Source organism: Bos taurus, chromosome X (assembly GCF_002263795.3).
Source record: "Bos taurus isolate L1 Dominette 01449 registration number 42190680 breed Hereford chromosome X, ARS-UCD2.0, whole genome shotgun sequence".
Classification (NCBI taxonomy): Eukaryota; Metazoa; Chordata; class Mammalia; order Artiodactyla; family Bovidae; genus Bos; species Bos taurus.
This window is the reverse complement of record NC_037357.1, coordinates 90,558,572-90,585,563: the sequence shown is the minus strand read 5'-3', so window position 1 is coordinate 90,585,563 and position 26,992 is coordinate 90,558,572. Positions and strand designations below refer to the sequence as shown.

General features: G+C 44.0%; 2 protein-coding genes and 1 long non-coding RNA gene across 4 annotated transcripts in view; all 3 read right to left on the bottom strand.

Moving 5' to 3' along the window:
- Positions 1-13,772, bottom strand: part of LOC132344320 (palmitoyltransferase ZDHHC3) — a 72,804-nt gene extending 59,032 nt beyond the window's left edge. The window contains exons 1-2 of the mRNA XM_059883784.1: positions 13,687-13,772; positions 13,500-13,573 (exon numbers count right to left, since the gene is read on the bottom strand). The gene's annotated coding sequence lies outside the window, so the exon portion shown is untranslated. The remainder of the gene's footprint in view (positions 1-13,499; positions 13,574-13,686) is intronic.
- Positions 1-13,783, bottom strand: part of KANTR (KANTR integral membrane protein) — a 42,156-nt gene extending 28,373 nt beyond the window's left edge. For both annotated transcript variants that reach the window (NR_132123.1, NR_132122.1), the window contains exons 1-2: positions 13,687-13,783; positions 13,500-13,573 (exon numbers count right to left, since the gene is read on the bottom strand). This is a non-coding gene — a long non-coding RNA (KANTR integral membrane protein). The remainder of the gene's footprint in view (positions 1-13,499; positions 13,574-13,686) is intronic.
- Positions 13,784-18,929: 5,146 nt separating this feature from the next.
- TSPYL2 (TSPY like 2) lies at positions 18,930-25,944 on the bottom strand. The gene is made up of 7 exons (XM_002700120.6): positions 25,013-25,944; positions 23,682-23,759; positions 23,445-23,556; positions 23,219-23,364; positions 22,999-23,096; positions 21,927-22,666; positions 18,930-19,617 (listed from the first exon to the last, which is right to left on the bottom strand). Exons 1-7 carry the CDS (start codon positions 25,826-25,828, stop codon positions 19,478-19,480), a joined length of 2,130 nt encoding a protein of 709 aa, XP_002700166.1. The 5' UTR covers positions 25,829-25,944; the 3' UTR covers positions 18,930-19,477.
- Positions 25,945-26,992: the final 1,048 nt, after the last annotated feature.

The following is a 26,992-nucleotide window of genomic DNA, read 5'->3' as shown; positions in this document are numbered from 1 at the left end:
TCTCAGTAGATGCTGAAAAAGCATTTGACAAAATCCAACATCCATTTGGATCATTTACAGAATGATCTCTGTTCATTTCCTAGGCAAACCATTCAATATCACGGCAATCCAAGTCTATGCTCCGACCAATAATGCTGAAGAAGCTGAAGTTGAACGGTTGTATGAAGACATACAAGACCTTTTAGAACTAACACCCAAAAAAAGATGTCCTTTTCGTTATAGGGGACTGGAATGCAAAAGGAGGAAGTCAGGAAACACCTGGAGTAACAGGCAAATTTGGCCTTGGAGTACGGAATGAAGCAGGGCAAAGACTAATAGAGTTCTGCCAAGAGAACGCACTGGTCATAGCAAACACCCTGTTCCAACAACACAAGAGAAGACTCTACACATGGACATCACCAGATGGGCACACTGAAATCAGACTGATTATATTCTTTGCAGCCAAAGATGGAGAAAATCTATACAGTCAGCAAAAACAAGACCAGGAGCTGACTGTGGCTCAGATCATGAACTCCTTTATTGCCAAATTCAGACTTGAAGAAAGTGGGGAAAACCACTAGACCATTCAGGTATGATCTAAATCAAATCCCTTATGATTATACAGTGGATGTGACAAATAGATTTAAGGGCCTAGATCTGATAGATAGAGTGCCTGATGAACTATGGATGGAGGTTTGTGACATTGTACAGGAGACAGGGATCAAGACCATCCCCAGGGAAAAGGAATGCAAAAAAGCAAAATGGCTGTCTGAGGAGGCCTTACAAATAGCTGTGAAAAAAAGAGAAGCAAAAAGCAAAGGAGAAAAGGAAAGATATACCCATTTTAATGCAGAGTTCCAAAGAATAGCAAGGAGAAATAAGAAAGCCTTTCTCAGCTATCAATGCAAAGAAATAGAGGAAAACAATAGAATGGGAAAGACTAGAGATCTCTTCAAGAAAATTAGAGATACCAAGGGAACATTTCATGCAAAGATGGGCTCGATAAAGGACAGAAATGGTATGGACCTAACAGAAGCAGAAGATATTAAGAAGAGTAGGCAAGAATACAGAAGAACTGTACAAAAAAGATCTTCATGACCCAGTTAATTGCGATGGTGTGATCACTCACCTAGAGCCAGACATCCTGGAATGTGAAGTCAAGCGGGCCTTAGGAAGCATCACTACGAACAAAGCTAGTGGAGGTGATGGAATTCCAGTTGAGCTATTTCAAATCCTAAAAGATGATGCTGTGAAAGTGCTGCACTCAATGTGCCAGCAAATTTGGAAGACTCAGCAGTGGCCACAGGACTGGAAAAGGTCAGTTTTCATTCCAATCCCAAAGAAACGCAATGCCAAAGAATGCTCAAACTGCCACACAATTGCACTCATCTCACATGCTAGTAAAGTAATGCTCAAAGTTCTCCAAGCCAGGCTTCAGCAATACATGAACCGTGAACTTCCAGATGTTCAAGCTGGTTTTAGAAAAGGCAAAGGAACCAGAGATCAAATTGCCAACATCCGATGGATATTCGAAAAAGCAAGAGAGTTCCAGAAAAACATCTATTTCTGCTTTATTGACTATGCCAAAGCCTTTGACTGTGTGGATCACAATAAAATGTGGAAAATTCTGGAAGAGATGGGAATACCAGACCACCTGACCTGCCTCTTGAGAAACTTGTATTCAGGTCAGGAAGCAACAGTTAGAACTGGACATGGAACAACAGACTGGTTCCAAATAGGAAAAGGAGTACGTCAAGGCTGTATATCGTCACCCTGCTTATTTAACTTCTATGCAGAATACATCATGAGAAACGCTGGGCTGGAGGAAGCACAAGCTGGAATCAAGACTGCCAGGAGAAATATCAATAAGCTCAGATATGCAGATGACACCACCCTTATGGCAGAAAGTGAAGAAGAATTAAAGAGCCTCTTGATGAAAGTGAAAGAGGAGAGTGAAAAAGTTGGCTTAAAGCTCAACATTCAGAAAACTAAGATCATGGCATCCGGTGCCATCACTTCATGGGAAATAGATGGGGAAACAGTGGAAACAGTGTCAGACTTTATTTTTGGGGGCTCCAAAATCACTGCAGATGGTGATTTCAGCCATGAAATTAAAAGACACTTACTCCTTGGAAGGAAAGTTATGACCAACCTAGACAGCATATTAAAAAGCAGAGACATTACTTTGTCAACAAAGGTCCATCTAGTCAAGGCTATGGTTCTTCTAGTGGTCATGTATGGATGTGAGAGTTGGACTATAAAGAAAGCTGAACACCGAAGAATTGATGCTTTTGAACTGTGGTGTTGGAGAAGACTCTTGAGAGTCCCTTGGACTGCAAGGAGATCCAACCAGTCCATTCTAAAGGAGATCAGTCCTGGGTGTTCATTGGAAGGTTTGATGTTGAAGCTGAAACTCCAATACTTTGGCCACCTGATGCGAAGAGCTGACTCATTTGAAAAGACCCTGTTGCTGGGAAAGATTGAGGGCAGGAGGAGAAAGGGATGACAGAGGATGAGACGGTTGGATGGCATCACCAACTCAATGGACATGAGTTCAGGTAGGCTCTGGGAGTTGGTGTTGGACAGGGAGGCCTGGTGTATTGTGGTTCATGGGGTCACAAAGAGTCAGACACGACTGAGCGACTGAACTGAACTGAACATCCATTTCTGGCAAAAAAAAAAAAAAAAAAAACTTAGGGAACTAGGAGTAGAAGAGAATTTCCTCAACTGCTAACAACACGCTTATTGGAGAAATACTCAGTACTTTCCCCCTAAGATCAGGAATAAGATAAGGATGTCTGCTCTTGTTGTTTCTAGTCAATACTATAACTCTAGCCAGGGTAATTGGTCAAGAAAAAATAAATACAAGGCAACCAGATGGGAAAATAAAAGTAAAACTACCTCTATTTGTAGATGACATGATCTTATACACAGAAACTCCTAAGGAATCCAGTAAAAAAAAAAAAAAAAACTATTTGAACTAATAAACAAGTTCAGAAATGTGACTAGATAGAAATCAATAAACAAATCAATTGTATTTTACACACTAGCACTAAACAATCAGCAAGTGAAAGTAAGAAAACAACCCCATTTATAATAGTAGCAAAAAGAATAAAATATCTAGGATAAGTTTAACAAAATAAGTGCAAGACTTGCACACTGAAAATACAAAACACTTTTGAAAGAAAGAAGGCATGGACTGGATGACTTAATATTGTTAAATGGCAATACTTCCCCAATTAATATACAGATTCAACACAATCTCTATAAAAATTTTAGCTGATTCTCTCCAGGAATTGACAAGATGATTCTAAAATTCATATGGAAATGCAAAGGACTTCACCAAAACAATCTTGAAAAAGAAGAACAAAGTTGGAGGACTCCCATTTCCTGATTTCAAAATTGACTACATAGCTAATTTAATCAAAACAGTGTGGTCCGGCATAGTGACAAACATGTAATTCAATGGAATAGAATTGAGAGTTCAAAAATGAACCTTTGCATTTATGATTTATGGGCAACTGATTTTTCCCAAGGTCGTCAAGACAATCCAATGAGGGAAAGAATACTCTTTTCAACAACAGGTGCTGGGACAACTAGATGTCCACAAGTAGAAGAACGACATTTGGACTCCTACCTCACAGCAAGCACAAAACTTAATTCAAAATGGATCACTGGCTTAAATTTAAGAGCTAAAACCATGCAATTCCTAGAAGAAAACAAAGGAATAAATCTTTGTGACCTTGGTTTAAGGAATGATTTCTTGTATACAACACAAAAAGCTCAAGTAAGAAAAGAAAAAACCAGATAAACTGAACTTCATCAAAATTAAAAGCTTTTGTGAATCAAAGGACACCACCAAGAAAGTGAAAAAATAGCCCACAGAATGGGAGGAAAGATTTGCAATTCATGTATCTGACAAGAGACATATTTAAAATATATAAAGAAGTCTTACAATCCAACAATAAAAAGATAAATAATCTAATTTTAAAAGGGCTAATGATTTAAGTAGACATTTCTCCAAAAACGATGTACAAATAGTCAATTTACAAATAGTCAATAAACACACGAAAAGATGTTCAACAGCATTAATTATTAGGGAAATGTAAATAAAAACCACAATGAGACACCACTTCATACTCATTGCTGCTAAGCTACTAAGTCACTTCAGTCGTGTCCGACTCTGTGCGACCCCAGAGACAGCAGCCCACCAGGCTCCCCCGTCCCTGGGATTCTCCAGGCAAGAACACTGGAGTGGGTTGCCATTTCCTTCTCCAATGCATGAAAGTGAAAAGTGAAAGTAAAGTCGCTCAGTCGTGTCCGACTCTTAGCGACACCATGGACTGCAGCCTACCAGGCTCCTCCATCCATGGGATTTTCCAGGCAAGAGTACTGGAGTGGGGTGCCATTGCCTTCTCCATCATACTCATTAGGATGGCTATAATAAAAAAGACAGACAATAAAATAAAAAGTGTTGAGGATATGAAGAAATTGAACCCTTAAACCCTTAAACATTGCCTCAAGGCATGTAGGATCTTAGTTTCCTGACCAGGGACAGAACTCATGCCCCTTTCAGTGGAATAACAGCGTTTTGACCACTGGACTACCAGGGAAGTCTAGTGCAGCCACTTTTGTGAACAGTTTTGACAGTCTCTCAAAAAGTTAAACACAGAGCTGCCATATGACCAAGCAGTCCCACTCCTGGGTATCTACCCGAGAAAAGAAAACATATTCTAAGTGAAAGAAGCCACTCACAAGGGCCAATATACTGTATGATCCCATTTATATGAGATGTCTAGACGAGACAAATCAATAGAAACAGAAAGTAGATTAGTGGCTGCCTAGGGTTGGGGGGAGGGGGAGTCGTGGGGAGTAACTGCTAATGAGTATGAAGCTTCTTTTTGGAGGGAATAAAAATGTTCTAAAATTGATTGCGGTGATGGCTAAACAATGCTGTGAATATACTAAAGACCACCGAATAGTACCCTTTAAAAGGGTGAGTTTTATGGTATGTGAAATATATCTCAATAAAGCTGTAACAAAGAGATGGAAGCAATAACAGGATGTCTGTGTGCTAGTGGGAATAATCTTGTAGAGAGGGGGAAATTGAGGCAGGAGAGAGGGAGAAATTGCTGAAGCAATATCCTCATGTAGGTAAGAGGATAGGATCTAGTGCCAAACTGGAAGAACAGGATTTTGATGACAGTATGGACAATTTTTCCATAACAAAAACAAGGCAGAGTATGTGAGTACAGATGCTGTTTGGTATTTGGCTGTAGTAATGGGAATCTGTGGAGGTTTTCTTCTGATGGTTTAAAATTTTCAATCAAGTGGGCAGCCTGAGCCTAGGATGGGAGAGGAGGTGTTGGAGATTTGAGGAGAGAGAAGGCATGAAATAGTCATCTAGAAGGGTAGGACAGTGAATGGTCTAGGGAAGTACAGTGGAGCTGGCAGAGTTGGATTTAAGCAGGGCTGGTGTTTTGCCTGATAAGTATGCTATAGTGACAGGCAGCAAGGAGAGTGACAGTGTATGCAAGGGGGTGATTATTTTGACGGACCACGGAATCTAAGCTGATTAAAGGAAGGACATGGGAACCTGGAGAAAGTAAAGGGCAGAGAAAACATTCAATCCCAGTGGCATTGAAGGGCTGTTGGAATTGGGGTGCCGGAAGGAGTGAGCTAGAACGATAATTACTGGTTGGAGAGCAGGATACCTGAAACAGATTATGGAGGTGATGCAGTCACAGGTAACTGATAAGACGGGGAAGACTATCAGGGTGCATGCCTGAGGTGTGGCTGAAGGCAAGAATACCATAGAAAAACAGACTACAGAACTGAGACAAGAACATTGGAAGGGTCATCTGTGAGGATATTAAAGTCACCAAGAAGTAGGACTGGAGTAGTGTTACAGACAGTAACAGTGTAGCTAAATTTTTCTAGGAATGGGGCATGAGGCATGAGGCAGATACGTGTGTATGTCTGTACCTGACTATAACAGACAGACAGGTGATGGTATAGTTTGATGACCTGAGATTTAAAACAAAGTGGTTGATACTCATATAATCTTAATGTAACTCTCCATAAATTACTCATTAATTACAAAGGAAAAAAAGAGTACAATGGAGAAACCTGGAGACATCAACTTTAACAAAGTCAATGTGAACAAAACCAGTATTGATAAACTGACATCATGTGCCTCCTGATACAAAGCACTGAAGGCACATCTCTTCTGTGGCATCCTTGCCAAAATTATATATAATCACAAGGAAATATCAGACAAACCCAAATTTTATAAAATCACTGCCTAGGACTCTCCAAAAGTATCAAAGGCATGAAAGACCAAGAAAGACTAAAGAACTGTACCAGATTAAAAGTGTCTAAGGAGAGAGTACCATTCAAGATGGAGAAGTAGAAGGATGTGCGCTCATTTTCTCCTGAGAGCACCAAAATCAGTTGAACAAACATCAATAGGAGGATGCTTGCTGTTGTTTAGTCAGTCACTAAGTCATATCCTACTTTTTGCGACCCCATGGACTATAGTCCACTAGGCTCGTCTGTCCATAGGATTTCCCAGGCAAGAATACTAGAGTGGGTTTCTATTTACTTCTCCAGGGGATCTTCTTGACCCAGGGATTGAACTTGGGTCTCCTGCATTGCAGGCAGATTCTTTACCACTGAGCCACCAGGGAAACCCAAGAAGGATTCTGGAACACACCAAAAAAGTTACCCCATTTCCAAAGACAAAGGAGAAGCTGCAACAAGACAGTAGGAGGGTTGCAATCATGATAAAATCAAAGCCCACATCTATTTCTCCCACAAACTAGAGAAAAATAATACCAAAGATGTTCTCCCACTGTTGTGGAGGTTTTGAGCCCCAGGTCAGACTTCCCAGCCTGGGGAGCCAGCATAGGAACTAGGAATCTCCAGGGAATCTGACTTTTAAGGCCAGCAGGATTTGATTATAAGACTTCCACAGGACTGGGAGAAACAGAGACTCCACTCTTGGAGGGCAAAAACAAAATCTTGCATGTACCAGGACCCACAAGAAGAAAAGCAGTGACCCCACAGGAAACTGAACCAGACCTACCTGCTCGTATGGGAGGGTCTCCTGCAGAGGCATGGGTCAGCAGTGGCTCATCACAGAGATGCGGGCCCTGGCAGCAGTAGTCCTGCACCTTGGCCTAGACCCATGGAGCTTGTAGACTCCAGGGCTGGGTTACCTCAAGCCAAACAACTAACAGGGAGGAAGCGTAGCCCCACCCATCAGTAGACAACTGGATTAAAGTTTTACTGAGCATGGCCCTGCCCACCAGAGCAAGATTCAGGTTTTCCCACTGCCAGTCCCTCCCATCAGGAAGCTTATACAAGCCTCTTAGCCTTATCCACCAGAAGGCAGACAGAAGAAGCAAGAACTATAATCCCACAGCTGCTGGAACAAAAACCAACCACATCACAGAAAGTTAATCAGGATGAAAAAGCAGAAATTTATGTCAAAGGGATGAGATAAAACCCCAGAAAAACTAAATGAATTGGAGATAGGCACCTTCCAGATAAAGAATTCAGAATAATGATGGAAAAGATGCAAGAAATGTTTACCAAAGATCTACAGGAACTAAAGAACAAACACAGATGAATAATACACTAGAAGGAATCAATAGCAGAATAACTGAGGCAGAAGAATGGATAAATGACCTGGAGGACAAAATACTGGAAGTCATGGCCACAGAACACAATCTAGAAAAAAGAAGGAAAAGAAATGAAGACAGCCTAAGAGACCTCCAGGACAACATTAAATACACCAACATTCTCATTATAGGGGTCCAGAAGGAAAAGATAGAAAGGATCTGGGAAAATATTTGAAGAGATAATAGCTGAAAATGTCCCTAACACGGGAAAGGAAATAGTCAACCAAGTCCAGGAAGCACAGAGTCCCAAGCAGGATAAACCCAAGGAGGAAAACACCGAGACACACAATAAACGGACAAAAATTAAAGACAAAGATAAAATTTTAAAAGCAACAAGGGAAAAAGAATAAATAACATAAAAGGGAACTCTCAAGGTTATCAGCTGATTTCTCAACAGAAACTCTACCAGCCAGAATGGAATGGCATGATATATTTAAAGTGATAAAAGGGAAGAAACTACAACCAAGAACACTCTACCCGCAAGACTCTTTGTTCAGATTTAATGGAGAAATTAAATGCTTTCCAGATAAGTAAAAGTTAAGAGAATCCAGCACCACCAAACCAGCTTTATAACACACGCTAAAGGAACTTCTCTAGGCAGGAAACACAAGAGAAGGAAAAGACCCACAAAAAACAAACTCAAAACAATTATGAAAATGGTAATAGGATCATACATATCAACAATTTCCTTAAATGTAAATGGATTAAATGCACCAAACAAAAAAAAAAAGAAGAAAAGAATAAATGCACCAAACAAAAGACACAGGCTGGCTGGGTGGATGAAAACACATGTGCACATATGCACTTCCACTTACCACATCCTTCTACTTAATCCCCCAAATTGTATGTGATATTTTATATTGTTAGGTTTATCATGTTCCCATTATGGCTAGCAATTGTAATTATCTTTTACTTTTTGTCCATTGATTGTGAAAACTGATAAACATCTTTTACTATTGTGATTATATAACTATTATTCATTTAAAACCATTGTATCATGAAAGTGAAGTCACTCAGTTGTGTCCGACTGTTTGCGACCCCATGGACTGTAGCCTATCAGGCTCCTCTGTCCATGGGATTTTCCAGGCAAAAGTGCTGGAGTGGATTGCCATTTCCTTCTCCAGGGGATCTTCCCGACCCAGGAATCGAACCCAGGTCTCCCGCATTGCAGGCAGACGCTTTACCGTCTGAGCCACCAGGGAAGCTGTAACTATTATTCATTCAAAACCATTGTATCATGATTGGTCAACAGAAATAATAGAATTCTATATCATAAAACTACCATTTAATAGAAAAACCTGCAATCAATTTTTAAAATCCAAATGCATATCAGAATTATCCTGGAATTGTATGAAAAACACAAATGCTGAGGTTTTGCTTTTTTCTCCAAAGCTTAACTCCAGATGTGTTTCTAATAAGCAAACATGTTTGCAAACTATTGGACTATATGATGATCTTTACTTTTATCTAGCTTGTTTCACTTTTTCTATTTCATATCCAGTGCTCGCATTTCATTTAGTTTGTTTTTCCAGTTTCTCAGTCTCGTTTTTTGTTGTTCTTTCTCAAGCCTTTATAAGTGTAGAAAAGCTTTTGTATACATATATAGTATGTATAATACAATGTAGTATGTGTAATATATATATTTTAGAAAACTTACAACTTTTTGCATAGCCAAAGAAATCATGACATTTTGATTCCACTTGTTTGACTAAGTATGAATAGAATGCTAGATTTTTAATTTATATTCACTCAAAACTTTGATATTGTTCCATTTATTCTGGCATCTAGTATTACTGCTAAAAGTCTAGAAAGCTTATTACCTTAGTGATTTTTTTTTTAAAAAAAGTTGAATGAGGCCTGAAATTTCTAATCCAATTCTGAGAATATAAAAAAATACTATGTTGTAAAAAAAAATCCAGTAAATTAACATATGATACAGTATTATAGATTTTATTCAAATTTCACAAAATTTTATGTTAGTGTCTATTATTTGTTTTCATACCTTAGTCAAGATTCTATATAGTATTTAGTTGCATTGAGCAGCTTCAGCTGCATACAACAAATTCTGATAAATTCTCTTTTCATTTTTATTTTTATATTTTCTCATTTTTCTTGTTATGGCTTATTAGATACACTCATAATTTAAAAGTAGACATTTAATTTCCAAATATATGTTTTTTTAAAGAATCTTTGATATTAGCTTCTCATTTAAATACTTTCTTCTCTGCAATCACCCTCTGTTTTTTCAGTGTTTTAACTTTACTGAGGTTTCCAACAGCTAAGTCAAAGGTCTCTCTTGGTAAATGTCACATTGCACTTGAAAATATGTGGGTTATTTTTGAATATCTTTTGATATTGATTTCTAACATAATTCCACAGTGATAAGAGAACAGACTTTACATGATTTCAATACTTTCAGACCATGAAGTTTTTGCACCTTGTTTTCTGTCCCTGGATATGTTCCAGTGTCACTTAGTTGGTAAAGAATCTGCCTGCAATGCAGGAGACCCAGGTTCAATCCCCAGGTTGTATATGTTCCAGTGTCTCCTGGTTTAGTCTATGGGAACTTGAGTAGAATTTGTATCCTGCTGTTGTGTGAAAATTGTATAAATCTTAATTATGTTGAATTGGTTCATAGTACTTTTCAGGTCTACTATATCCTTATACTTTTCTGTTTATTCATTCCATTAATTTTTGAGAGTTTGATATTGAAACTCCAACTAAAAATATTAATTTATCTACTTAAAGTAATTGTACTTACTATATAGTGGAACTATATGTAAATTTGCTCTGTATTTTTCAAGTCTCCTGTAAATGTGTTATCATACTTTCATAATTTAAAAAAGAAAAAAGTACATAATGATGTATTATTGGAGATAACCTAAATAAGTACATGTTTGCTTGAAGAAATAATTACATTGACACATGCTATATAATAAAAATTTTCATGTATTCTCATGGACAAACTATATTCATAGAAATGTGCAATATATATGTTGGGCTTTCCTTCTCTACAGGTTTGTAAACTGAAATTTTAAAAAAATGTATAGTTGATTTACAATATTGTGTTAGTTTAAGGTGTATAGCATAGGGATTCGATTTTCTGTTTTTGTTTTATGTATTTTTTTTTTGCAAATTATATTCCGCTATAGGTTATGAGAAGATATTGGGTATAATCCCATGTTATACAATAAATTTTTGTTGCTTATCTAAAAAAAAGTGCCTAAGGTGATATGACAGCTAAACACAATGTGGAATCCTGAATCTGACCCTAGAATAGAAAAATTATAGTAGTGGAAAAAATGATGAAATTCAAATAGGTTCTATACTTTCATTAAGAGTATTGTACCATTGTTCATTTCCTAATTTTGATAATTGAAATGTAGTTATATAATTTCTTAACATTTGGGGAATCTAAGTGAAGGATATATGGGGATTCTTTGTATTGTTTTTATAACTTTTAAAAAGTCTGAAATTATTTAAAAATAAGAAGGTTTTAATTCTAAAAAAAATAGAATGCTTAAGGAGGAGGGAGAAAAAATGTCTGGAAAGGACATATAGAGTGAGGACACCTACTCTCATGTCCTAATCTCCTGGCAAGAGGGGTATGAGGGCGCTGCTGGGGGAACAGAGTGCTCAGGGAAAAGCCAAATTTCTGTTCAAGTAGTTGTTCTCAGTGAGGGACTGAACAAACAGGCAAGGGGTGTTTTGGGAGCATTTTTGACTGTCACAATAATTGGAGATTACTTGTGACATTCAGTGGGCACTGACCAGGGATGCTCAGCATTCTGCAATGCACAAAACAGCTCCACATGGCTAACAATCATAACGCATCCCATACAACTTTAGAATGTTCCATCAGACAATCACATAGGTGAAAAACCTGTTCGTTCATTCATTCATTCAATAAACATTTATTGAGAGACTACTATGTCCAAGCATTGTTTCAGGTAATAGGGATACATCAGGACACAAAACAAACCAACCATGTCTGCCCTTCTGGAGTTTACAATTGAGTGGGAGAGTCAGACAATAAACAACAAACATAATAAAGATGTAAATTATGTTATGTAAGAGGGTGAGAAGCACTATGGAAAAAACAGAGCAGGGTACGTGCTAGGGGAGTGCTACAATTTTAAATATGAAGGTCAGGGTAGGCCTCATTGAGAAAGTGACATCTGAGTAGAGGCCTGAAGGAGGTGAGGGCATGAGCTTTGTGGATATTGGAGGGGGGCGCATTCTAAGTACAAGGGATGGCCCAGTTCAACCTCCTGAGGTGGATGTGTGCCTAATATGTTCAAGTAGCCTAGAGGAGGTCAGGATGGGTGAAAGAGAGGGAGTAAGTGGGGAGAGTCATAGGAGATAAGATCAGAGAGCTTGTGGGAGCCAGATCATGGATTTTAATATATAATGACTTTTCCAGTAATTCAACAACCATATAAATTGAGGGAAGATTGCACTTTGTTTTGTTTAGAACCTTATGAAGAACTACTCATCATCTAGGAAAATCACATCACCCTATCCATGGTTTCTGAGTCACAGTGTAGCTGTCACACTCCCAGGTACAAGGATTATATGTTCAAGACCACTCCATTATGTCTTCTGGTGGAATTATATCCCAGCCTTTACATATTGAAATATATATTTTAAAAGAAAAAAAAGATAACGAAATATATATTGCTTTATTATAAATTATTTTTCCTTTACTTCTCCCTTATATCCAATTAGGACACTATATTGGTTTTGAGGGGAATTATGTGTGTAGACAGATTCTATTATCTATGCACTTCAGTTCAGAACAGTGAAGGAGATATTTCAAAATGTACATTATAAAAATGGAGTGCTATGTCCAAAAGGTATGCGAACCACTAAGGCAAGGCAAAAAAACCAACAGGACTATTCAGACACTAGGGTGAGAGTGAAGGGGATTTTGCTGATGACAGAAGGTGAGTTCCAGACACCTGGTCAACTCTGGGGCTGTAATGAGAAGACCCCTGGTCTCTGGTTTTCTTGTAGTAACTAACATGATACAGGATAGGAACCTGATTCACTTTTTCATCTAAGCTGCTCCCCACCCTACGGGGGTAGGTCTCACGTGTTTAACACAGTAGCTGGGGAACAAAGAGGGTTGTCTCCTCAATGAGGCCAGAAGCAGCCTAAGGCCAGGCTCCGTTTTTTTTACCCACAGAACAGACAAGTGCCCCAGACTAAGCTGATAGGCACTCTTAGGCCAAGCTCATTGCTATAAACAATGTACCTCTAACCTGCTTCGGGATGGGAAAGAGGCAGAAAGAGGAAAAGCAATAACAGAGAAAGAAACATTCACAAAGAAGAACCAATTGGGGTGGGGGGAGGGTCAGAGACAGGAAAAAATAAAGGCAAAGGCCAAGAGAGACTATATTCTTTTCAATCATAACAGTTATTATTTATTGACACTTTTCTAGGGGCCAGTAGCAGGGCAAAGTGAGGCACATGTATTGTCTCAGGAGAATATTAGACTCCCATTTGACAGATGAGAAAACTGAGGCCCAGCTGGATGGGGCTCGAGGTTTTACAGCTAGTTTTTACTGGCTGGATCAGGATTCAGCCTTGTAGGTCTGAGTGGTCTCCTATGTCTCAGAGAGGGAGCCAGACAGAAAGGTAAAGGCAGACAGAAAGGTGGGGATAGACACAGAGGAAGGGGGAGTGGAGTGGGCAGAGAGAGACGGAGACTTTCAGACAAGCAAGCAGACAATCACGTGAGCTGCAGACCTGCAAAGTACACCGTTTACCAAGAGACAGAAATGAGGGGAGCACGGAGGGCGGGCATGGGGGTGGGCTCCGCAGGGTACTCACCTGGTTGCTGTCTGGGGCCGCAGGAGCACTCGCCTTCCTTTTGCTACCCGCACGATCCTCCGCAACCTGGTGACCTAGGGTTGAGAGGCCGCCGGGATAAAAGCTCGCCCAGGTCCAACCTCTCACGCGCTCCGGCTGGGCATCTTTCCCCCCGCGTCCCCTACCCCCAGTCTTTACAGAGTCTCACCGGGAACCTCGGGCCGTCGGTGCCGCCACTGCCTCGCGCAAGCAGATTCCAGGTGCCGGCAACTGGATCTCGAGAATGCACCGGATGCGTCCCTCCCGCCTGCCAGAGCGCTAGGGGTGGTCTCAGGCCGCCACTGCTACCGACGGCTCCAGGATCCTATTGGAGGAGTGCCGTCCTGTCTTCCCTGGGATTGGCTGGAGGTGGAAACACTTTATTTTTACCGCCCCCCACCCCCAGCTAGGATCCAAGCCTAAGAAAACCCGCCCCTCTGGGGGTCTTTGATTGGTTTATGAGACAAGCCCATTCTTTAATAGGATTGGCCAGGAGTACGATCGTCATCGCTCTTTGCCAGTCGGTTCGACACATCTTTGGGCGGTTGGTTGGGAGCACGCAGGCGCGAAGCCCAAAGTGAGGCCTGGCGCGAGTCACTGGAAATCTGAGATACGCAGCTTCTTGACGTTTTATTCTCCGTAAACCACCGCTCCGCTAACCTGCAGGCATTTCTGAGCCAGGTTTTTCTCGCTCAAAGTGAAAGTAGTTCCCAGTTTTATCCCTGGAGGATAAGGTGGTTATAGGCGTCTGGCCAGTCATCCACCAGCCCCCGCTGCTTGCTGATTAAGACATTGGTCAAGAGACAACCTCATTCAGAGCCTCAGCTTAACCATCTGTGAAATGGGAAGATAATTTTTAAAATCTTACCTGAAAATGCCATCCATTCAATAGGCGATTCAATGAGAGAACATAAATTAGTTGCCTGGAGCATAAATAATTAAGGTCTCCCGTCCCAATTCTTGCCTTTGCCATTGTTTCAAATTTAGGGAACTTTGGCTCACAGAGGCAAACTGATTGACTTAAGGTCACACAGCAGTACGACCCAGAGTAAAACCCCCGGCTTCTGTCCTCCAGACGAAAAGGGTTTAAGAAGGAAGGAGATACAGGAAGGCCCTTCCTATTATTAGGGTTTCTTAATTTGGGTTCACAAACCTCACTCCAGTCCAGCTGGGACAGGGTTTAGAGTGGTTCCTAAATTTGGATGGGGGAAAATTTTTTTTTCCACTCTCCTGTAATTGAAATTTAGCATCTTTTCAGCAAAGAATGTAACTCACCATAGTAGTAATAGTACCTGTGACTCCATCACTAATAGAAATCACAGAGATTTTCATGTCATATTATAGATGTTGCACATTTCTTGAAGTATATAATCTCATCTCTATCTCAAAAGCATATTTGTCATTAGACTGTCCATTAGATCTTGTGATTGAATGGGTTAATGAGCAAAAACACATATTTGTTTTTCCATATTTTAATAACAATATTTAAATATACTCAATATTTTATGGCTCTAATTATTTTATTTTATGCATTCAAAAGATATTGTTTTCTGAGAAAAGATGCATAGGCTTCACCAGATCACCAAGCAGATCCATAGCACCCAAAAATGGTTATGAACACTTGTTTCAACTTTGTGCTCCAGGGGGACAAAAACTTGGTCTATTCATGTTCCCTTGCTGTATTCTTATCACTGAGTTTCTATCAGGCACACAGCATGTGCTCAATAAATGTTTATGGAATGAAAAATAGGATGCTTCCCTAACTATCCTCCACATTCCCAACCACGGGAGCCACTGATGGCCTTTTTGGTCACCAAAGAAGGAGGGATCTAGTTTCCTGAATTTAGTTTTGTCCCTGCCAATCTACTTTTAGTCACAGAAGTGGGTGGCACTTTAAAGGTCTGGTCCTAGGAAGTCCTGGGAACCTCACCCTCAGGAAGTTGCTCCAGGCTTCAGGGGAGTAGGGTGAGTTGTGATGGATATAAAGACAAGTAGCTTCAGCATGGGAACAAGCCCTGGGGCACATTGGATCTACAGTTCCTCACTCTCCTCCTGGTTTCTGTTTGGGGTCCCAGCAGATGGACCTGTCTTCATTGGTCTTCAGCAAAGACTATATTCTGGAGTTGGATGTGACCTTAAGGGCTTCTAGAACAGTCCTCCCTTTTGGAGGACCAGACAGGGCAGAACTGAAGCCACACCACACACTGAGGAGTGAGGGCATAGGGAAAAGATGTCACCCTAGACAAAGAACATTTTCTTCTCCCATGCCTCAGTCCAGGACATGAGCATCCTGGCCAAGTATATTAGAATTAATATACTAATATATTAATAATTAATAGTATATTAATAGAATTAATATATTATAGTAATACTAATATACTACAGTATATTAATATACTATTAGAATTAATATACTAATTAACATAATTAGGACCAATAATTGGGTCCTAACAGTGTCTCTGAAGTCAGAGGCCATTTCTGACAGGGTGAGTAAAGAGGAGCCAGGATGAGAGGCTAGGAATTTAATTTAGCAAACTTCAGAGGTTTGCTTTAAGACTAGACTCCATTTGGGATCTTAGGCTGGTTGCTTCTCCTGGGCTGATCCCCCAGCACAATTAGTCTGTCTGTAGATGGGAAAACTGAGACCCTCTAGAGAGGGTGAGGGAGTCACATTGTGTGCCAGAGTAGACTCAGGCAAGGATACCCAGGCTATCTTTCTCCAGGTCCTTTGCCCCTGCTGCTTTCCCCTCCCCTCCACTTCATCACATGCTCATTAGGACTGACTCCAGATACTGCACATAGGTGTTTCTTTCCTTTGCCCAAGATGCCTTGACTCAGCATCCTGTACTCTCAGCTTTGGCCCTGGGGCAAGATGTTCCCCTTTCTGGGCCAGAGTCTCCTCTACCCACTTCTGATAGTGTGGTCCCAGGTTAGAACCAGAGGCATCCAAGCTTCCATGCTTTCCCCAAAACATTTATCACAATCTGGAGTATATCCAAGATCTAGTATTCTAACCATTTCACAGGAGGTCCCACAGCAACCTGGCAGTCATCTCTGACTTCTCTCAATCCCTCTTTTTCTATACTTAGAGCCTGTTGATTCTAGCACTCATAGAATACACACATTTTTTGTGCAGGAGAATTCCAATTAATTTATGTAGATACTTCCCCATCAAGAAGTTGGAGGATAACTCCCCACTCCCTAAGCACGGGCTATGCTTAGTGGCTTCCTTCCAGAGAATACAGTATGGAAGGTGGGGGAATGGAATGACTTTACAGTGGAAAAACCTGACATACACTACCTCAGCCAGGTGGTCAAGTTAACATCAACAGTGATAACACATATTGATAGCATGTACCTTTGATATGATACAAAGAGACTGGTACTTTATTTCTATGATCCTCCTTTCCCAAACCCATAACTCCTGTCTAATCATGAGGAAAATACTAGACAAATCCCAATTGAGGGATATCCTGCAAAATACCTGACTAGTATTCCTCAAATGTTGATGACTCCAAGTCATCAAAAATGAGAAAAATCTGAGAAACTGTCACAGCCAAGAGGAGCCTATGGAGACATGATGACTAAATGTAATGTGTCCTAGATGGCATCCTGGAACAGAAAAAGAAAATTTAGTGAAAACTAAGGAAATATGGACTTTTGTTAATAATGTTTTGATATTTGTTCATTAATTGTGACAGACATATCGTACAAATGTAAGATGTTAACAATAGGGGGAACTGGTAAGGTATACTGGTAGGGTATAGGGACACTCTATGTATTATCTTTGCAATGATTTTGTAAATCTAAAACTTCCAAAAGATAATATTTTAAAAATCTCCCGTATCCTTCCCCATCACGCCATTCTCACCTTAGGTATAGCATCAACTTCCTCACTGCTCTCCCTCCCTCAAATCAATGCTCCTGCTAGCCAGCAGAGGGCATGATGTAAAACACAAATCAAACCTTCTGAAGCCTTCCCCAAAATAAGAGCTGCTGTTGCTGCTAAGTCACTTCAGTAGTGTCCAACTCTGTGTGACCCCATAGACGGCAGCCACCAGGCTCCCCCGTCCCTGGGATTCTCCAGGCAAGAATACTGGAGTGGATTTCCATTTCCTTCTCCAACGCATGAAAGTGAAAAGTTAAAGTGAAGTCTCTCAGTCGTGTCCGACTCTTAGCGACCCCATGGACTGCAGCCTACTAGGCTCCTCCCATCCATGGGATTTTCCAGACAAAGTACTGGAGTGGGGTGCCATAAGTTCGGGAGGTATATGGCAGAAGACATACCCAGATGTCTGGGATCTCTGCGTAAGTTATTATGATTCATAAAGAATCTGGGAGGTTTCTGTGGTGTTCGTGGGAATAAATTTTCTGTATCCAAAACGTAAAGCCATTGGGCCTTTCCTTAGATATCTCCCAGATAAAGTCTGTCTTTCAGACGTCCGACTCCTGACCGTTCCCGCCCTGCCCCCACTGCTGCTGCTGTTAAGTCGCATCAGTTGTGTCCGACTCTGCGCGACCCCAGAGACGGCAGCCCACAAGGCTCCCCCGTCTCTGGGATTCTCCAGGCAAGAACATAGCTACATAGTAATTTTCCTTTTCTCTTCCTTTGAAAAGTAGTTAAAGTGTTAGTCGCTCAGTCGTGTCCGACCTTTTCCGACTCCATGGACTGTAGCCCGCCAGGATCCTCTGTCCATGGAATTCTCCAAGTAAGAATATTGGAGTGGGTAGCCATTCCCTTCTCCAGGGGATCTTCCCCACCCAGGGATCCAACCTGGTCTCCCGCATAGCAGGCAGATTTTTTACCGACTGAGCCACCAGAAAGCCCTGCTTTTCTCTCTATGCAAACTCCCCAGCCAGGGCTCTCTTTTCTTGCCTTCTCTCCCAGGTACAGCCCCAGAGATCATGCACCTTCTTCCTGAGAGAGCACTTATGCATTACTGGATTAAATCCTAACTGATATCATTTTTATTTCACTACATGCGAATGAAAAAAATGGATTCCTCTAGCTCCCCCTCTCCCAGCTCATACTAGGCCCGAGGAAAGGTTTGACGCACGATAAATAAAAAGATCACTGAATAAAATGTTCCAGAGCGCAGGGCGTTTCTGTGCGCATGCGCGGAGGGGAAGGCGTGGGAAGCTGTTAGCTACCTGCCTGGGTCTACTGCGGCCTCCGGGAGAGGGAGGGGCTCCCTCAGCCTCGCCCTGCCATTGGTCAGGATGGTCCGCATTGACCTGACGCAACATCTCTGCGGTTGGGAGGAGCTCGCCCCTAGCCAGGCACCCCCACCCCCAGCAACTACCATCTTCCTGGCCCCTGCATAGACGAGGCGCCTACTTGCGGGCCTGTGGGAACGGAGACTGGCTGCTGGGGACCGCGCACCGAGTGGGACAAAAGACTCGAAACAGCACTTTGAATTTGCTCACACTTTTATTAGGATTACCAGGGTCCAGAGGGAACGAGGCGGGACTTCTGGGGGGAGGGGGACAGGAATACCGCAATGGCGAAGCGGCCTTGCATAGACACCGAGGCGGGCTAGCGGGCGCAGCTGGGAAGGCGAGGGGTGGAGGAAAAGAGAGAGACTTGGGAGAACAGGGTGGCAGCAGAGCCCCCCAAGGCCACAGCAGCCCTCCCCGCTTCGGGATTAAGGGTGTCCACTCCACACAGCACGAGGAGGGGGATAGAGGGGCCCTGACCAAAGCATCACAATAATACATTTAGCAGCACACAGAAGCCTGCGGGGGAGGAGGGCTAAAAGGAAGGGGGAAGCCCCCATTCCCTCCTCCCAAAATAAGAATTTCTCAATTACTAAACCATAAAAATAAACTTTAAACCCGTGTACGAAGTCAATCACCCCCCAGAAGTGCAATACGGGGCCGCTCGGCCCTAGCTGATAGGGAGGGCAAATGGGGCAGGGGGAGAAGGATATAGAGAAGTAGCCCCTGAAGGGGTAAGACGTTTATCCCATTTGGCCCCTCTTTCCAGGGATGGCCCAAGGGTTTTGGACCTGAAGCACCTTCTCCATGTCGGAGTCTTCTGAGTCTTCTCCTGAGTCGTCTTCGATTCCTTCCTCATTGCTGTTCTCACCTTGCTCACTGCCTGCACAGGACAGAGAATCAAGGAAGGGAAAATGGAAGAGGGTGGTTAGATGGACGGGTAGATATCACTCTTCACAGGGAACAGAGCCCACAGTCAGGTTTTGGGGGGCCTGGGATCACTCATCAAGCACCTCTGCTTGGAACAAGCAGCCAAGTATGTGTGTGAGAGTAAGGGGCAGTGGGAGGAAAGCAGGAAGGCAGGGTGGGCTGCCCCTGTCCTAATTGACACATCTCTGAAAGTAGCTTTTTCTCCCAGTGTATGCAATGTGTGTGTCTCTTCCTGAGCTCTGACTTCAGCTGAATAAACCTTCTATTCATCCAGAGGCTGCTCCCTCTTTTTCCCTGGTGTGATTCAAATAGGCCTGTCTTCTTTGGCCCAATTCCCCACCCCTGCTCCCACACTAGGGTTGTGCAGATAACTCTGCCTCCCCTTTTCTGAAAGGAGATGCCACTGAGTAGGAGGGGATGAGGCCGGCAATTCCCTCAGTTTCCCTACCTAAAAATATGTCTAGATTAAATCTACTCACTCATTCAACTCCTCCTTTCTTGGTGCCCTCAATGGAAGTTTGCCAGGGATACCATGGCCAAAACTCCCAGGAGTGGCTGGCCCTCCTGCTCCTTCTACCTCCCCCACGGGGCTGCCTCTCCTCTATTTGCCTGCCTACAGTCAAGCTCAAACATACCCCTTGTCTGCCTTCTGCCATCTACTTCTTAGCCAAGGTTTGATTTTATTACCTTAACCCCTGCTCATCCCTTCCCCTTCCTATTGTGGTCTGGTTCTACCCCTACCTAGCCACTGAAACTACTCTTCCCAAGGTCACAGATGATCTATTCAGCTGCTAATACAACGAACACATCCCGGCCCTCATTTTACTTGTCCTTTCAGGACCACTGGACACTGCTGACAATTCCTTCCTTCTCAGAATGTTCCATGACCTAGTTCTCCTCCTAACTCTACCCTCTCAGAGTCTCAGTTTCCCCATCTATAAAAGGAGGATAATAGTACCTACTTCTTAAGAGTTGCTGTGAGAATTAAATTACTTAAAGCAAGAAAACCCTTAGTACAGTGTCTGGCACATAGTAAACACTTCATTAATGTTAATTGGACCCAATTAACATTAACTGGCCCCAGAATCCAGATATAGGATTCTGCCCTGGCTTGTTACCTACCTCCTTTCTTTACAATTTCTGACTTCCCAGACATACCACTAACCACCTGCCTCTCAGACACCTGTACCTGTGTCCAACAAGCCCTTCCAACTCCATGTTCTTCTCTGCATCCCACCAATCATACTGCCATGCCATTCCCCATCTCATGAAATGGTGCTTCCTTTGGCCAGTCATCCAGGCCAGAACCAAACATGGCAGTTACCTTAAATACTGCTTTCTCCCTCAACCCTCCATGTGCAACCCTTCCTCAGCATTTCCCAAAATGCTTTTTTTGGTGGACAGTGAACAATGGCTTCTGTGATCAATGTTTGGGAAATGCTGACTTCCACAATGTTTAAATAGGTTTCTTAGAGTAGGATTTATCAGAGCCTTTCAGGTGCCAATGTACATGTGACTCTACATAAGGACATTATTGTATGCAGTATTTCCCCAATATATTTGACCTCTGAACCTTTTGTGAGAACCTTTTGGTGAAGGGTCTTTAGAAGACAACTTGGTAAACCCTGACAAACAGACTATGCATTTTCAGCCTTCTAGGTTCTTTTTCATGTGATCCCTTCCACCAAGAATGCCCCATAATGCTCCTTAATGTGAAGGCAGCCTCCAATTCAAATGTTACTTTCTTTCTCTAGTTCTCCCCTTCCTAATTCTTGGAGATACGATTAGCTCCTCCCTCCTCTGGGATCACTGAGCACACTGTTCACTTCACCCCCAGCTCCCCAAGCAAGCCTGGGAGTTCCCAGAAGGCCAGGGCTGGGTACAGAGTGTGCTGAATTACAATGTGTTTGCCACTTGTTTCCCTCTGTGTGTGAACCTGTCTTAATTTACCACCCACTACCTCCTATCTTTTCTCTCTGCTTCATTTGTCTTGTGCTCTGTTACAACCTATCTGCCTATCACCAAGAACTGAAATTTGTTTCTTTGGTTTTGTTATGTTTGTAAATTAAATGTTTCCTGGCCTTGCTTAATTTAAAAACTTACTGAGAATGTTTTTTTCTTTTCTCCACAAGAGCAGATTGTGCTCATGCCTTGATACTCTGACCCTGGCTGGATTTTCTCTGACAGAAGAGAAAGGAGGTAAGACAAAAGATGAGGGTTCAAAGAAAAAAACAAAACATAAAAGGTAAGGGTCCCGCTCACCTTCCTCACTGCCCTCCTCCTCTTCCTCCACTGACGATTCTTCTTCAGAGATGTTCTCTACTTCGTCCTCATAGTCATCCTGGTTGGTATTGTTATGGTGATCCTTGTCAGGGTCTTCAAGGTAATTCTCGTAGTCTTCAATGTCTCGGTCGTCATCATCACTGCCTTCATTGTCACCTTCGTTGCCATCATCATCACTACCTTCGTTGTCACCTTCATTGCCATCATTATCTTCAATATCACTGCCATCATTGTCTCCTTCATTGTCACTGTCACTGCTGTCCTGGTTGTTGCCATTGCTCCTTTGGTTGCCATCTTTGGGGTTCTCATCACCATTGGGGTTCTCATCAGCATTCTCATCGTTGTCATCAGGGTTCTCTTCGTTCTCATCAGTGTTGTCATCTTCAGGGTTCTCACTATTGTCATTGGTACTCTCCTTGTCATCAGCACTCTCATTGTTATCAGTGGTTTCGTTGTCATTGGGGCTTTCGTTGTTGTCGGTGGTCTCATTGTGGCCAGGGCACTCGCTGTCACAGAGGCTCTCACTGATGTCAGTTATCTCGTTGTCAGTGGTCTCGAAGCAGTCAGTAGTCTCCATGAAGTCAGAGATCTTGACGTCATGAATGGTCTCATTGTCGGTGATACCATCACTGTCTGAGGTCTCTCCAATAATGTCTTCCATGATGTGATAGTCATCAGAGTCATCCATGATCACCACTTCATATTCATCCTTGTTTTTACTGTGGGGAAGTCTGGGGTTGAGTATAGGGTTGGTGGGAGGTGATGTACCCAGAGCAGACAAACACTGAAAGGTGGTAACAGGGGAGGCAATAGGCTACAAGGGTTCCCAGGGATGAGGCTAGGTGGGGAGAGTCCCATTTCTGCCCCTGAGAGCATAACCTCAGCCAATCACACCCCATTTCTAGGCAATATGTTTTACCCACTTGTAAAACATATTGGATTGGATCATCTCAAAGGTCCCTGTTGGCTCTATGAATACTGTGTGACACTAGCTTAGTCTTTGCCCCACCCTTAACAAACCACCTCTCAGCCATCAACCCTCTGCCATCACCTTTCTTCTTTTTCTTGCTTCTTTCTGCTTGTTCTGTAGCCCCCTTCTCCCATCATGTAGTAACGCACAGGGTTAACCCACAGGTCATTCTTGATAATCTGTTGAAAGAGACAGGGGAAGAAAGCTATGAGCACAAGTCCCAGAGGCTACTCCCAATCCCCCAGGCACCTAAGGGTAAGCCTAGCAAGGTTTTCCCTGGTAATGCCAGGAGGGGCCCCACCTCAGCAATCCTGTCAGCCTCTGGGAGGCTATGGTTTGAGAACCAGCTGAAGAAGCTGTGGTTGGCGTCCTGGTTCCCGTGCCTGTGGGCCCGAGGTTCCTGGCCCCGGTGCCAGCGAATTGGGGTGGAGTGAGACACCAGTCGGCCTGGGGAAAAAGGAGGCTATAGAGAGGGCACTGGACAAGGTTAGATGGAGGGATGAATTTGCTCTGGGGCTACCTCTTACCTGAGCGGTTGCGCTGGAACTCCTTGACAATCACCATATTTGTGAAGTAGGGGTTTGTCTGGAAGTATAGCTTCATTTTGTAGCCCATGGAGATATGTCTGAGATCCTGTACCTGCTCAGGGTGGGGGTAATGGTGGAATTCCCACCACACTGTGGCCCCTCCCACCCAATCCCCCCTCACCTCCAAGGACCAGATCCCTTGCCCAGTCCTAGCAGAAAAGATCTCTTTGGCCTGACCTGCAGGTTGGTCAAGTAGCGGAAAATGTCTTCATCGCGTTGGTTGATCAAGATTGAAATTTTGGGGTGGTTGAGGAACTGATGGAGGGAGCAGTTTAGGTCAAGGAGTGACTGTTCAATGAGAAGGAGGGAAGGAAGGCCAGGCAGGGCTATGCAGGGCAGAACAAAAGAGAGGCTGGAGCAGAATTCCTTTTGTGCTCATGTGATGTATGTGGAGCAAGTAGGTCATGCAACAAGACCCATACTTTTATTCCCATGATACCATGTGGTGAGAGCCTGTGTTTAAAAATATCAAACCTCTATATTAGGTGGCCCTGCCATGGTTCATATCTGCTGTGTGTTTGGGTGCTGGGAGTCTATACCCAAGTGATGTTGTGTCTCTGAGTGTTCACAAAAGACATTGTGTGTCTGGGGGTTAAAGGCCCACATCCAAATGATACTATATCTGGTTGCTGATGGCCTGTTGTCACATGATGTTATATATTTGGGTGTTATGGGTATGTGTCCACATAATGTTGTGTGTCTGTCTGAGAGCTCATGTCCAGGTGATGGTGTGGTCTGGGTACTGGGGACCTGTGGCCACATAATACTGTGCCTGGGTACTGGGGGCCTGTGATCATGTGATATGTATGTATGACAGTGTCAAGTGTCTGTGTCCATGTAATTCTATTAGGATGTTAAACCCATGTGTTTCTAATATGTTACATGGTTCCCCAGAGATCAGCTTATCACCAACAGTGAATTATTATTATTTCCTTCATTTAACTTCTTAATCTCTATTCCTAGATACCCCTTTTCCTGATTCTTCAGGGCTCTGGCCCCCTCCTCTCCAGCCAGGATTGGGGTCTCACTAGAATCTAAGTAGAAACCTAGGCATGCACAGCCATGTGTGACTTGGGTACCCTTTCTGGGCCAATTCTCTGCTGTATGCCCTTCCCCTCCCTCTTCACTGTCTCTGAGTCAGTTTATCTTCCATGTCCCCCTCTCCCCACTCCTCCTTTTACCATCTCTGATCCAATTTTTCTGCTGTGTGTCTCTGTCCTCCCCCTTTCACTGTCTGTGATCCATTTTCTTTTAATGCTATGCTCCTTCTCTTTCCTTTTCCCATATGTGGTCCAGTTTTAATGGCCCCCCCTCCCCCTTCACCATCCCCAGTTCAGCTTCTCTGATGTTTTGCCACACTCCTTCCATCCCTTCTCCACCAGACTTCCTCATTCTTCCAACAGGGGCCCGCCCCCACACCCTTTCACCCAGTCTGTCCCTCCTCCCACCGCCCCCCACCCAATTCTGGTCATGGGCTCCTGGCCCATGAGTATAGATGACAAGGATACTGCTTTGACCCAGAAGCCTGGGATATTCTGGATGATAAGATCTCTGCGCTCCAGGAAGGGTCTCCGCATCTGGATGAACTTGCGCTTGAGACGGAGGAAGGCCTTGCCAGCCTTGATATTCACCGCCTCCAGGTCTAGCTGAATGTTTTCCAGAGCCTGCAGGATGCACTCTATCTTCTCAGCATTCTTCTCTGGGCTTTCCCTCTTCACCTTCCTGGGCTTCCTCTTCCTCCTCCTCCTCCTCTTCCTCACGCTTTCCTTTTCATCCTCGTCGTCATCTTCCACGATGATGACGGTCTCTTCTCTCCCTCTTGGACCGGCTAACCTCTGGTACCCCCGCCCCCCTGCGCTACAGGTTTCTAGGGCCTTCTCTCCTGCAAAGCTGCTGGGCTCCGTCACCTGGAAGTCAATCTCCAGGCTTTCCCCAGAAACCTCTGAGGGAGAGAGCGTTTCTAGGCTCTCCGCGAGAGGGGGCGACTCCCCGTACCCTGACTCGACTGCGGGCTCCCAGCCGGGACCCCCAGCCCCCAGGGTGAAGTACGCGCGGATACCCCCCTCCTCGAGAATGACATAAGGCGGAGGCGGGGGCAGAGCGGGGCCCAGTCCCACCCCCCTCATGTCAGCCAGCACCTGTGCCGCCTCGGTTTCCTCCTGGAGCCTCGGGCGCTGCTGAGGTGGAGGCAGGGGCAGGCGCAGGAGAGGAGGAGGAGGAGGAGGAGGTGGCGGCGGCGGCGGCAGCAGCAGCTCGCTCTGAGGGGGCTCAGAGCCACTAAGGCGGCGGGCCTTGGCCGGAGGCCCTTCATCTGCGCGGTCCATGGTGACCGCGTTCGCACAGCTCGGCCCTTCGCGCTCGGCCGGGCCGCCGCTGCTCGTCACACCTGAAGCGAAAATGCCGAGCTTCAAGCGACCAGCTCCGCTCTCAGCCTCGCTGTGGCGCTCCCTCCCACAGCTCCTGCCGTACTCCCTCCGCGCCAATCGTCAGGCCCCGCCCCCTCATGACGCCAGGGGCCGTCCCGCCTCGCCATTGGCTGCCGGCCGTCGCGGCAGCCCTTGCGCCCCCTAGCCCCCCGCCTGCTCGCGCGCAATCTGCTTGCCAACACCGCACCTCATCACTTTCCCATTGGCTTCCCTCAGGCCCGCCAATCACCCGGCTGACTCCCTCAGCGACCGTCCGGACTGTGCAGGGCGATTGGCCGCGGGGAGATCTGAGGGGAAGAAGCCCCTCTCCCTCAGCCTCCAATGTTTTATCCAATGGGAAAAGTACCAGTGGTTCTGAAGACCCAAACGCAAAACAAAAAACAAGCGCAAGCAGTGAGCAGGATGTGCTCAGATAGACTGGAGAGCCTCGCTGTCATTCTCTCCCTCCTCCCCCCTCCCCGTCAGCAACTACGCACTTCTTAAATCTGCCCCTTCCCCTCAGCCCTGCTTTCGCCACTGCAGCGGCGAAATCGGAGGCGGCAAACTCGGGGCTCGGGTGGCCCTGAAGGAGCTTGGGGTTTAGAAATCGAAGGTCTTTTGGGGCCAGGTTTTGACGTGGCGTTTCCCATTTCTGCAAAATGGCTCTAGCAATAATAATCACACCAAAAAACTAACTTCCTCTGCGTCATGAAAATTATTGTGATTCTTTCTAGGACTTTCTATTTCTTCATCAACTCCATACTTCTTTCCACCCTTTCCTCTCAATTTCCTCAGTGTATGCTGCTTTTGATTGTATTTTAGATTTTGGGCGGGAGGAGGGGCAAGTGGATGGTCTCTCATGAGGCACAGTGGTGGGGTTCTGACTTCCGTCTGGGATTCGTGTCACAGGTCTGCTTCCCACTTTGAAACCCTGACAAAATCACTGCCTTTTTCTGAACTTGTTTCCTCTCCTCTAAATCAGGTGTCACTAAAAAGACATTTAGAAAACTGCCCATTGCAGTCTTGTGGTAGCAGAGAATTGGAGACACCTACAGACACATCATCCAGGAGAATGAATAAGAA

What these genes read in the sequence shown, in the direction of transcription:
- TSPYL2 (XM_002700120.6), bottom strand. Translation starts at nt 25,828, where the DNA reads ATGGACCGCGCAGATGAAGGGCCTCCGGCCAAGGCCCGCCGCCTTAGT. An exon ending in AAGCAAGAAAAAGAAGAAAG is followed by an intron (nt 22,667 to 22,998) that starts GTGATGGCAGAG and finishes ACTTCCCCACAG; the next exon opens with TAAAAACAAGGATGAATATG. An exon ending in GGAGGAGGGCAGTGAGGAAG is followed by an intron (nt 19,618 to 21,926) that starts GTGAGCGGGACC and finishes TGTCCTGTGCAG; the next exon opens with GCAGTGAGCAAGGTGAGAAC.